The sequence below is a fragment of the Triplophysa rosa genome, linkage group LG1 (assembly GCF_024868665.1).
Source record: "Triplophysa rosa linkage group LG1, Trosa_1v2, whole genome shotgun sequence".
NCBI classification, from domain to species: Eukaryota; Metazoa; Chordata; class Actinopteri; order Cypriniformes; family Nemacheilidae; genus Triplophysa; species Triplophysa rosa.
Window position 1 is genome coordinate 38,632,658 of NC_079890.1, and position 13,016 is coordinate 38,645,673.

Sequence of the window (13,016 nt, forward strand, 5' to 3'; positions counted from 1 at the left end):
ATCCCGGGGGGGGGGGGGGTTGGCCGCGCCCCTGCCTTTATCTTCAGGCAGGAAGTGCAAGAATCTGCGACCCTCCCAATGCAAGCTACGGACAGGGCCAACACCAAAGAACCTTTCATTAGTCAGTTGTTTAATAAATGTTAATTGTTACGTTAACTTGCCTCCTGAGTCGAACATATCAAATGAGAAGAATAAAAGGGTGTGACCTGTTTTTTACTCTCGCAAACTGATTGGACGTATGAAAGTAGGCGTTTCACTCAGAAAGAGAGCTGGCAGCAGACTGACAGCTGGAGGGGAGGAGTTGACAGATGCTCTGCCCAAACCATCAAACTGACATCATCAAAGAAGAATCCCCACTCCAGAGCAGAAGTTCATTATTAGACTTTAATGAAAGATTTTAAAGACACATTTTTGTGAATTGACTTGCACAGATGAAGTGTTCACCACATTACTAGTATTGTGCCCTAACAAAGTAAACATGTCTGTCTGCTGTCTTTGAAGGGGTTGGGATTGTTCATGTGTTTGTGGTTCATTCAGTGATATCAGGATCGATTCTTATGGATCCAGAGTGATCGGATGGCTCAGGTCACATGCTTATAAACCTGTATGCAGAACTAAATGCCCATGAGCAGAGATGGCAGTCCTTTTTTAGCAGACGTTAAATTGCACACTTCTCAGGGATCATGCAGAGACGGCCAGTTCCATCAGGACACCTGCTTATATATACTTTTTAGTTTTTTGGCACTGTTTCAATAATATGCTTTTTATTCAATATAGTAATTTTTGTTCAGTTGAGTTCAATTTGCATATGTATTACTTGTAACGTTACAGTACATGCCCTGTCTATAATGTTTATAAAGTAATCTAACATGAGTCTAACATGAAAATAAAAAGCACACAGTACAGACAGTATTGAAATGAAAGAGTGAAGTTTCTGAAAACTGTCATTATTCTTAGTAAATATACTTTAAAGCACATTAAATACTCATAAACGTGATGGTCATGCAGACATGTCTGACAGTGTGTAGGTTAGACTCCTCCTCTATCGGCTGTTTACAACGTAAATATCACGGCATCGCATACTTTTGACATAAAAAACGTCTAGTTCTTACGACGTGTAACAATTGAAAATTATAATAGCATGTCATCTGTTAAATAAACGTTATTTCATCTGAAATTGTCCCGTGAAGCCTGCAGACATTTAACTCCTCATGCTAGCCGCTATGCTAACAGGTCGAAAATCCACGGATACACAAAACCTGAGAACATTAAAACCTGTTGTCATGCAAATAAACCTTGTTAACATTACCCAGGCAAATGGGTTAACGGTTAACTGTTAACCAGCAGTTCTGTCCGAGAATAAGTTAACGTTACCTAATAACGGGTTTGACAACACACAGCGCGAGCTCGTAAACAAACTGAGGTGAACGTCACGAGCACAATAACATCGCTAAAAACAATTAAACATGAGTTTGTTGAAGAAATACCACCAAAATGCAAATAAACGACACTGTCCTGGCCGAATATTATCCAGTCACGGAATCGAGTTAGCATAACCGCACGAACGATACACTCAAGTTTATACTTAATGACACATTAACAAAATGAACAACTGCGGTTTCTAAACAATAAACGCACATCTTCATTTCACAAATAGCCCAGATACACACCTCCTGTTCGCATTCTGCTTGTTCAGAGGCTCCGATCTCGCTGGGCAGCTCCGCGAGGTCCGTGACCCGAATGAGCCCGTCGTGCAGGAAGATCGTCTCCTCCTTCACTGACAGCCACTGTGAGGAATCCACAGCGCTCGAGCTCATGATCAAACATCAGATCGCAGCGATCAAACATCAAATTTAGCGTACGATACGGTACAATCCGATCTGAGTCCCAGCCGGCGACAGACATTCAGCTGCCACCACCACCAGCAGCAGCACAACGCATCATCAGTGCGCGTCAGATGAACGACGCCCATGCGAGGCCGCTCCGCGTTAACCCTTTCAGCCGCGGCGGAGAATCTCCGACTCTCCCTCGTTCAGCATTACAGGTTAAATCATCTTATTTTGAATATTTTAAAATGTTGTTTAGGGTGCAAAGGTGTGCTACGTGAGGTGATTGTATTTGTTAACAGGAGGACACTGTAAGAATTGCGTTATAATATTGTTTTACAACACATTTGCTTTCACACTGCCAGCCACAGTCTCATATAACACTGACAAATCCATACATTGATCTAAATGACAACTGCGAAAGCCTTTCTGTTGCATTAAAGGTTCCCTGTAGTGGAACAAACATTTTTTTCAGACAGACCATAGGAAGGAAAGAACTGGTTCTGCACTGCTTTGCAATAAACTATGTGTCAGGTTATAAACGAGAGGCAAATTCCACATTTCCACATTAATATCAGCTGGAGCATGTACAGACAGACAATAATCAAGAACTTTCTATGACCTAAAACCATGTGGCATTCCTTGCATTACTTGCCTTCAGTCAGACAGTGTTTCATTTGGGCCTATATGCAAAGTAGCAGAAAGATGACGGGTATGTCAATGATGCAAAAATGCAAAGAATAAAATACAGCAAATCGTATAAACATGCGAAAAAGTAAAACATCTTTACAAACTTTTAACAGAGCGCATATCATGTGGTTTAAAGGCCGCGCATCCAATACAAATCAAATGAAACAACGCAAAAGACGATATTTTGAGAAATGTGGACGGAAGTCTTAAGAGGTTTATCAACATTCTTCAAAATGACTTTGTGTGTTCTGCAGAAGAAAACCATACAGCTTTGGAATGACATGACGAGGGTGAATAAATGAAAGAATTTTCATTTTTGGCCGAACTATACCTACAACTTTATCAATACAGCATTAACAAAACCTATCAAGGGGAAACACATGATCCAGACTACTGTGAATTTAGGTCCAATAACTATAAACATTTTGTGCGTTGTGCTGTGTTGCTTTTTGATCTGAGCTAAAATCCGGTCCTGAAGCAAAACCTGTCTGCAGGCACTTCTCTGTTTATCCTGCCGTGTGATTAACACCTTTACATGAACGCTGTACTTACAGAAATCCAGCTTGAGCCAAGTTTCTGTCAGATACATCATATTTAAACCAACAAAAGCAATAGCAGCTGGAAATTGCTTCGGGGGTGCTGTTCCTGCTTGATCTTTGTAGACGAGATCTAAACATATCCAAGTACAATGTTATAAAGGGCACATTGTTTTTTTGTTTTTTTGCTACTGTGATAACTTTTATCTGTAATAAATGCATTTACAATTGTCATGCTTGGTGTTAGAGTTTTAAGCCAGTTCCTGAAGCAACAACCTCATATGACTTATTATTGTATAGATATGCTTGCTTCCTTGACAGATTATTCATTACATTGATTGATAATCACAAAGAAATATCATTTGATCACAAGAAGTCGAGTTCAATTGGCTGCATGTACATGTACAGCAACACAAATGACAGTCACACGCATGTACAAATATGCGCTTGTGTTGCCACACGATAAGGGGTAAGTTGTCACAACAGGAACCGGCTGTATGGAGACTGTCTGAGAACATCCACAATAACATCCATTAAAGGGATACTTCACACAAAAATGAAAATTCTGTCATCATTTACTCACCTTCGAGTTGTTCCAAATCTGTATAAATGTCTTTGTTCTGACGAACACGGAGAAAGATATTTGGAAGAATGTGTCATGGTTCTGCCCCTTCTTGTCTTGCTTTTCTTGATCTAGTGGCAGAACCATGACAGAACCTCTCTTGTTTCATGTGGAGAGAGGTGTTTTGGCCCACTTGGCCTTCCATATGCTCTCTCCAGGTCTCGTCTTTGTCCCCGCCCTCTTGTATACCTCATTATTGGTTTCATGCCCTACACCTGTCCCCTCTTGATTTGGTCCCTTATTTAATACCCCTTTGTTCTCTGTCCTGTGCTGGTTCATTGTGCGTGTCATTCGTGTGATCTGTTTGGTGAGTTCTTGTTAGTCTAGTCTAGTCATTTGTAGTTATGTCAAATGTTTAATTTTAGTCTTGTTTAAGTGTAGTTAGTCTTAGTCCTGTCATGTTATTATAGTCCCCTGTTTTGTTATGTTACCCCCACGTGAGTCTTTGTTTTGTACTTTTAATAAATGTCTTGTTAACCCCTTACCCGCTGTCTGCACTTGGGTCCTCTCTCCTTGTCTCACCACCCGTTCATGACAGAATGCTTATTACCAGACAGATTTTGCCCCCCCATTTGCCTCCCATAGGAGAAATAACTTTATCTTTTTTTGTTCTGTTGAACACAAAAGAAGATATTTTGAAGAATGTAGGACATTCAGGGGCACTTTTGACTACCATTGTATTTTTTCCTACTACGGGAGTCAATGGTTGGCAAAATCTTTCTGGTTACAATCATTCTTCCAAATATCTTTCTCTGTGTTCATCAGAACAAAGAAATTCATACGGATTTGGAACAACTCGGAGGTGAGTAAATGATGACAGAATTTTCATTTTTGGGAGAAGTATCCCTTTAACAAGACACAAAAGAAGAAGAAAGTTTAAAACATAAAACCAACAAAGTATCAAATTATATCAAAATGTATCAACACTGAAACTTTAATTGTATAAATTTGTAAATTATCTGAAACTACTTGAATCTAACAACATGAAACTACTTTCAGAAAACAGCTGAACCTTGTCTAAAGTAACATGTGGTTTCATTACGTTCACTTATTTATAACAAAATATTCTGAATTCAGAATACTTAAGACGTTTGACTAAACTCCTGGCAGTGCTCCTTAAATTAAACATACTTGTGTAATAACGTGTGGGTGACAGAAGAATAAACTAAAGTCAGATTATAAAAAAATACAAAAAAATAATTCAAACAAACAATGCTATTCAACGTATAACATCAAAACGGCCATTTAAATAGTCTATGGTTTTATAAATATGTATTTATTAAATGAAATCCTAAAAAAAGGCTTCTGTGAATATTACAAACAACTGTTACATTTACCATCATCATCTACAGTATATTTGTGCAATCTTGTCATTGTCTGGCAAATCCAAACCGTTTTTTCAGCACAAGACTGCAGTTGTTTGAGAAAAACTATTTGGTTAGTCATTTAAAACACACAAAAAAGCAAAGTCCGTGACTGTAGCAGTAATCTGTAAGCATATCTGCCCATATTGAACTCATTTACTGGTTGTTACGATACGAAAAGTTTGTTAGATGAGACTGCAGAGGCCCAGTCGCTGAATTTGAACATGAAAACTTTCCACTGCACCATCTGTTAAATCATCAGAATATTTGTTGTATAACTACGACAAGATATTCTGGGCAAGACATAAACATTGAATTTAAAAATACATCATGTCAGCGAATCTTGTTAGGAACTCTGCCCAAATCCAGCCCACCAGAATCTAAATTCTGTCTTACACGGTTGTGTTGTTCGTGCTGCCCAGACACAATCAAACAGATTTAAACAACACCTATCATTAATGAGGGGAGCGAAGAACTCCGTATCAGTTTGCTGTTGTTTTATTTGACCTCTGGTAGAAGTGTAACCGTGCTGCCTTACATCGTTTTAACATGACAACACACCTGAAAAATAAATTCTTTACAGTACAGTCCTACATTTTCATGACCTACAAAACTCTTCTGTTGATAATGAGAAACACGAGCGGGAGTTTCACACTGAATGAGGACGTCTCATCTTTTGGAAGTATTCTTGCCTCGGTGATGTTTTTGCTGGTAATGATCTTGTCTTGAAGTATGAAACGGGCTGTGTTTAGTTGTACATTTCTTTGATTTTCTAGATGTTACTGCACTTCTGCTGTGAGATTTTGTTTTGTTTTTCTTTCTTTGAAGACTCGATTTTGTTACCACCGTTTGTTTTGATGGAGCGGTGGTAGATGTCTTTCGAATCAGGAGTGATTTTGTTACAGATACAGACGAGGGAGTGACGATTGCCTTTCTCTCAATGTCTTTCCTTTTCTGTTTGTTTTTCAAAGATGTCCTCTGCTTTATCGTGGACGTGTGAGTTTGGGGTGACGGTGTGAAGGGTGAGTTTGACCACACAGTTTTTCGAGGTTTGGCCGCTTGTATTTTCTTCTTTTTATCACTTTTCTTTACTGACTTTTGACTGAGCTGAAAAGCGTCTTGCTTCGCATGTTTGACTGAAACACAGTTCTTCTGCTCCTTGTGCAGCCTCATTTGTTTGGATGTAGAGCTTCTTTGGTTGTTTTTATGTGATGATTTCAATAGCTCTTCTTTGCATGACGGGTCAGTGATGTCGCGGCTTTCATTATTCGGAATTGTTGAATTGTACGGTGTGGAATCTTTCAGTACCGCTACAGGTGCCTCCTGAAATGATGTGCACCTGCAGAAACAGATCAAACAAACATGTGAGCCAACAGACAAACTTTAAAGACCATTTAAATGTTTAAAGGGGTCATATGGGGTGAATACGTGTTTTTCTGTGTCTTTGGTGTGTTATAAGTTGCCCATGCATGTATTAGACACGTAAAATTGCACAAATGAAAGTGTGGGAACAAAAGAGTCATTCTATCTAAAAGCGAATGCTCAACCAGACTTGCCTGAAACGCCTCGTGTAACCACACCCCGGCGAATCTACGTCAGTTGGTGGTCTGATTTGACTAAGACCGCCCAAATGTATACGAAGTAAGGTGGGCGAACCTGTCAGTACAATTGAAGAGGAACCTGATGTTCCAAATATGGTAAGAGGCGTTACATTTCCGTGAAACGCTTGCAGTATTTGACCAATCACTATGCACTGGTGAACTGGCCAATCATAGCACACCTCGCTTTTCAGAGCCATGAGCTTTGTAAAAAATCAGCTTGTTTCAGAGAGGCGGGGCAAAGAGGAGATACAAACATGCACGGTATGTGGAAAATACAGCGTTTTTTAAACTTTAAATGGTGTATACACATTGCATTACATCGAAAACAAACCATAATATTTGTTTTAGCTGTGCAATATGACTCCTTTAAATCAAAACAAACCAACTGCAGTTTGTTTGATATTAATTGGGATGCACAATAAAAAAACATGATTTTTGAAAATGTTTAAAAACGGAGTGATCTCATTTTGGAACCAAACTCTTCAAATGATAATATTCGTTTTAGTCGTATATGACCCCTTTAAAATGCTTTTAAATCGTAATAAAATCATACAACTCCACATTGACTTAACTTGGGTTTAAAATTAGTGGCTTCTCAAATTTGAATGTTTTGTACCTTTTAAAATGATAAATTACTTAAACACACTAACAAAATGTAAAAAAAAAGCAACTACAAATCTTTACACAACAGGTGAGCCACTGATGCTACGAATGAGAATCTTCACATTGCACAAAGAAGAAGAGAAGAGTGAAAGGTCTATCAAGCATAAATCCATAAGATTGTTTCATTTGACAATAAAGATTTGCAGATAAGCAGGAGCATACGTGACCCAAACACCTTGAGTTCAGGCGCTCAGATTCAAATTCCACCTGCTGTGTGCCATTCTATTGCTGAGAAGAGAAAGAAGCTAAATAAAAAAAATATATATACAGTATATATATAACATCACAAGAGACATTCATGTATATAAAGCATCAGTACATGTCTTTTCAGATATGCATAATTCAAAAGTAAAAAAAAAAGAAAGTAAAAACAAACACTCTGCTAGGTACTGACTTTCCGAGCAGGACCCGACTTGACTTGCTTGAGGTGAGTGGTAGACTTGACTTGTCTTGTTTAATTTTGTGAACTGCAACTTGAGAATTTACTCAAAGACCTACCTGCTTGTGACTCTGTGAATCTCGCTACTCTTACAATATAGCAGCTAACGTCCATCATTACAAATGTAAATATACTTTATCTCTCGGTCAGATGATAAAATGGTCCAAGACAGTTTCAGTTTCTTTACCAATAACTGCTCTGTCCACTGCTGTTACCAAATCAAACATGATGCTGTTTGGCAGCTAGTTAGCTTCAAACGCTTGAAAATTTACTTTTTTGCTTCACACTTACATTCCAAACCAGTTGAACTGGGTGCATCGTTTCCTTTGGTACAACTCGAAGCAGCGGATTTTAAGAGCGTTGAAGAAACTGTAGCCCACCATGTTGGAGATGGTGTCATTACCAGCGAGAAGACACTGTTTAAATCTAATAGAGAAAGGAAAATATAAGACACAAACTAAATACAATTACATACAAGAGTCAATCGTTGTTTGCTCTTGTTTCTCAATATTAGTCAAACCTTGTATCAGATTTGTATATGCAGAAGCATACCAGAACTATATAGGCTACAATCCTTTTCTTTCATGAATTGCCCTTAAAACGACATCAGAGAGAGAGAGAGAGAGAGAGAGAGAGAGAGATGCAAACGGAAAGGATGAGTTATGACTTTTATGAGTCTCCCCTGAGGACATGAACTGTGGAATGTGATGGAGCCCAGCTCTGCAGTGCTCACCTGTGGTCACAGTCACAGTGAGAGATAGTGAACAGGGTGGGGTTGAAGACACCAAAGTTGACAGAGAAGGCTCGAATGATGTGCTCACAATGATCGTGTTGTCTGCAGCATCTGTCTGCATTCTCGAACATTCCTAAATAGCAATTATGCGAGTAATAAATATAAACAAAAATCACGCAACAAATATCAAACAATATCAACCGACCATAGTTAAACATGGTCCATTTTTAGAATCCGATGTAAACAATCTTCTTAATGCTTCATGATTTATTTAATTTAATTCAAGATTTTGTAAAAGTGAAGTTTTTAAATAATATAGGCTAAAAGTTTGATGGCTTACAATTTTACATAAATACATCTTTGTGAAAACACATCCTCTTTCAGCAATTTAGTGCACTAGCCTATGTAGTTTACCGTTTTTATGAATGAGAACTTACCCAGCTGCTCATAGCTGTTGGCGCTCGAGCCTCTGCCGCACCAAAGGGTTCCCGGTAAAAGCAACAATGCGCGTTTCTGGCGACTTTTAACGCTCGAGTCCATCTGTTGTATTTTCTTTACGTCTTCGTTTTGCGAACCTACACTGCTTAGCGGATTAGTATTGAATTTACACAAGCTGTCATCTTCCAGGATCAAGCTTAAATTGAATTGAGGCAGTTTTTCCGCAGCGCCCTGCGCGCGCTCCCCGCACAGCGACGAATAGCGCGCGATCAAAGTCGCGTCGGTATTTGTGAAACAATCGTCAACGCTTCGCTCTGATGTCCACCTGCTCCAGTAAAAGCGAAGCGATGAGTCCAGCTGATTGGTCAGAAAACTCACCTCAAAGACCCCGTGTTCCAATTTTACGCGGCGGCAAAATGGTGTTTTATCACCGCAAGTTACTGCGGTATTGCAATAGCACACGGCTATTACAATAATTCCGGTATGAAATAAACCCCGGATTCTTATAAATTGGAGATGTTGTGACATTGTAGCGAAGAGCCGTTTAAACTCCAATGGTCAATGGAGATTTCAATGAAAATCTTCATCTGCAAACCAGCATCAATCCGAGGATAAATTTCGCTTTCATTGCCTGTGTATAAAGAATCCTCTTCAAGTTCGCGTACAGCACTTCATGCGCATTCGCCCGTTCACTGAAGTCACTTAAAACTGAATTACGTGTTAAAACTTGTAAACTGAGTTAAAACGTCACATGACTCGAGATAAACTGGAACCCCATTCACCTGCTCATGAAGACTTGAGGTGAAGGAGGGATGCGAGAGGATTCAATGTTTTTATCTTTATTTACTAACATAATTTACACAACAAACGCAAATACGCAAAAACATAAGCTAACAGCAGTAACATAAATTAAACTGGAAAAAAAGGGACATTGAAGTTTAACCATTAACAACGCAAATTATGAAAAAATAAATAAGATAGAGAACACTTTAAGATAGATAGAAGCTCTGCTTTACAATAAGATATTGATAAAACTAAAAATTAAAATGTTCAAATATTAGTATATTTGGGGATTAGTATTTCCCAAAGATTGTCACAAAATTTAAAGACACTTTTATTCTCCAAATAAAAGCTCCATAAATCTCCTTAAAGTAGACCCTAAAATTACACCAGAACAACAATTAAGAAATAAGCGGTTCTGTAAAAAAAACACAAATGCAGAGTTTGTAGTTTAATTAGAGTACAAAATATAAATCAGCATTTTTAAAATGCTTTCACAATGGCGTAATTACTTTGCGCCATTGTATTTAATAAGAATCAATACATTTTAATAATCGTTTTACGCATCAAGGCCTGAAATGCGCACTTTCTCCAAGAGATAATGCTTGAACGATATATAGCCACCAATATTCCGCGTGATTACAAACACTTAGTCGAAATTTTCCATGTGTCACGACAAAAACACGGCACAAATCGTGAACACAAATCCACGTCTATTACACCGGAATGCTCAACAACAATTGACAAGAAAGTATTTAAGAAGTCCGATCGAAGCGTGTGGAGTGCAGATTCTGCGTATAGATCTAAAACCTGCTAACAAACATGAAACAAACACAGAAACATTGTGATACTGTTAAGATGAAGTTTATATTGTTGTTATGCTTGCATACGTGCCAGTTGTTTGGTTTTTATCGATGCTTAGTAATAGGCGAATCTTAAATTGCCAAGCGGAAGTTGCGCTGAATGAATGAGCATGCGCGCATAGCATAACCTGGACCATGGAGGGGCGTTTGTTTAAAAAAAGTAATAAACAAAAATATGGACAAAGTGTCCACGGATAAGATTATTATTATTTCTTTATTTTACACACAGACAGTGTTTGGGTATGAAAATCATATTTATTAACAGGTGTGACTCTACTTTCAACAGCTTACAGTGATGAGTGGAATACATGTCTGCATGAACATATAACTGCTTTTCTATTTTTGCAGCATCTGTGACTAACACCTGTAACCATAGGGACTGACTGCAGTGGCCTTTATAACTCAGAGATTCACCAGTTTAAAATAAAAATGCCAACCTCATGTGTGCAGAAAACTCACCGGCTCCATTTCAGAAGGCCCACTGTTCCCTCTATCACCAATATAATAATGCAGACATACAGTAAAACAAGCAGTAAAGACTGTGAAAGACAACACTCACTGGAGATCTCTCAGAAAAAGAACTTTAACCCACAGCCTGACTCAGGCACTCAAAATCTCTGTCTGAAGATTGCTCTCATCATCATACAGAAAGAGATTCATCAGCTCATGTCAATTTCAGTTTCAATTGCTTTTCATATCATTTGGGTTCTGGCAATGTTTTCTTTGTTTATTTCTCAAGGTTTATTGGTTTCACGAGTTCGTCTATGCAGATAATAATGATAGCAGGGGTAGGTAAGGTATGTGTATTTGGCGTGCTGTCCAGGGAGCGGGCTCCGAGCTCGCCGGTTCCTTCTGAACCCGGAACACTCACCCCCTGATAGGGGCGAGTGCACCGAGCTCGGAAACGGCCCGAACCCAGAGCTCACCCCAAAAGTGCATAAAATTCTGGACAGCAGCCGGGTAGTGCATAAAACGCGAGGCTTGAGGCTTCCTGGATGATGGCTTGTATTCGCCGTGGGGCCTGGGGGTTGTGCAGACCCTGATGGTGCGAGTGCTGCTGTGGCCTCCGGATGTGTGGGGCTCCTGCAAGTGGGGAGTCTGCTGCGGTCGTGGATCGAGAACTGGCCCTTGCAGGGTGGCTGATGCTGTTAAGTTGGTGATGTAGGATCTGCCGGAGCGTGGGGATGGAGAGTTGGTGTGTGCTCTTGCGGAGCAAATGGCGCTGAGTGGGTGGTGATGTGGGTTCCTACTTAGGCGTAAGTCCTGCTAAAAGGTGGCTGGTGAGCGGTTGAGTGTAGAGGTGCATGCCCCCGTAATGGGCGAAGTTGATTCTGCTGCGGCAGAGCACGGGCCCCTGCGGGGGCGGTCGCTGCGGCGATACTGGCTTCTGGGGGGAAAGGGAGTCTGCTGCGGCAGAGTAAGGGAGGAAGCACGGGCCCCTGCGGGGGCGGTCGCTGCGGCGATACTGGCTTCTGGGGAGGAAAGGGAGTCTGCAGCGGCAGAGTAAGGGAAGAAGCACGGGCCCCTGTGGGTGCGGTCACTGCGGCGATACTGGCTTCTGGAGAGGTTTTGTCTGCTGCGGCTGAGCACGAGTTGGAAGCAACGGGCCCCTGCGGCGATACTGGCTTCTGTAGAATTGGTGTCTGCTGCGGTGGAGCACGAGTTGGAAGCACGGGCCCCTGCGGGGGCGGTCACTGTGGCGATACTGGCTTCTGTAGAAGTGGTGTCTGCTGCTGCAGAGCACGGGTTGGAAGCACGGGCCCCTTCGGGGGCGGTCGCTACAGCGATACTGGCTTCTGGAGAGGTTTTGTCTGCTGTGGCAGAGCATGAGATGGAAGCAACGGGCCCCTGCGGGGCCTGTCACTGCGGCGATACTGGCTTCTGTAGAATTGGTGTCTGCTGCGGCGGAGCACGAGTTGGAAGCACGGGCCCCTGCGGGGGCGGTCGCTGCGGCGATACTGGCTTCTGAAGAATTGGTGTCTGCTGTGGCAGAGCACAAGTTGGAAGCACGGGCCCCTGCGGGGGCGGTTGCTGCGGCGATACTGGCTTCTGGAGAGGTGGGGTCCGGTTAGCTGAGTACAAGATGAGAGCCGGGCTCCTGTGGGTTTGTACGGTGCGGCACTACTGCTGGTGGCTTGATCGAGAAGCTTGGTAGATGGTTGATGCTAAACGATTCAAGTGATGAGGGTCCGGTGTGCTTCTCTGATGAGGGCGTGGTCTGGCCGGATGAAACTTTTGAAAGCCTTAAAGGTTTCCGAATCGAGCACTGATAGATCCGAAATGGTAGGGTGAACTGAGGGATCGAAGTTGGACATGGTGGTGATTTCCGTGCCTCTGAGAAATCCGAAGAAAGCCGGGATTAACATGGCATCGAGTGTGCGTGCAGTGTGCGTGGTGTGATAGCCTCTGCGGAGGGTGGTAATGCATTTTGTCAGAACTTCTATGGTGATGGGTTGTCTGG

At 41.2% G+C, this 13,016-nt stretch overlaps 2 protein-coding genes across 7 annotated transcripts in view; both read right to left on the reverse strand.

The window, feature by feature from the left end:
• The window catches only part of LOC130552382 (probable E3 ubiquitin-protein ligase HECTD4), a 39,990-nt gene extending 38,048 nt beyond the window's left edge, over positions 1 to 1,942 (reverse strand). For all 6 annotated transcript variants that reach the window (XM_057331036.1, XM_057330816.1, XM_057330963.1 and 3 more), the window contains exon 1: positions 1,671 to 1,942. In XM_057331036.1, the coding sequence (XP_057187019.1) occupies positions 1,671 to 1,817 (147 nt within the window). In that variant the 5' untranslated portion in view covers positions 1,818 to 1,942. The remainder of the gene's footprint in view (positions 1 to 1,670) is intronic.
• A 2,976-nt stretch (positions 1,943 to 4,918) lies between these two features.
• Positions 4,919 to 9,592, reverse strand: LOC130555317 (group 3 secretory phospholipase A2). Its single transcript, XM_057335465.1, has 4 exons — positions 8,912 to 9,592; positions 8,475 to 8,607; positions 8,033 to 8,167; positions 4,919 to 6,377 (listed from the first exon to the last, which is right to left on the reverse strand). The coding sequence occupies exons 1-4, from the start codon at positions 9,438 to 9,440 to the stop codon at positions 5,708 to 5,710; spliced, it is 1,467 nt and encodes a 488-aa protein (XP_057191448.1). The 5' UTR covers positions 9,441 to 9,592; the 3' UTR covers positions 4,919 to 5,707.
• Positions 9,593 to 13,016: the final 3,424 nt, after the last annotated feature.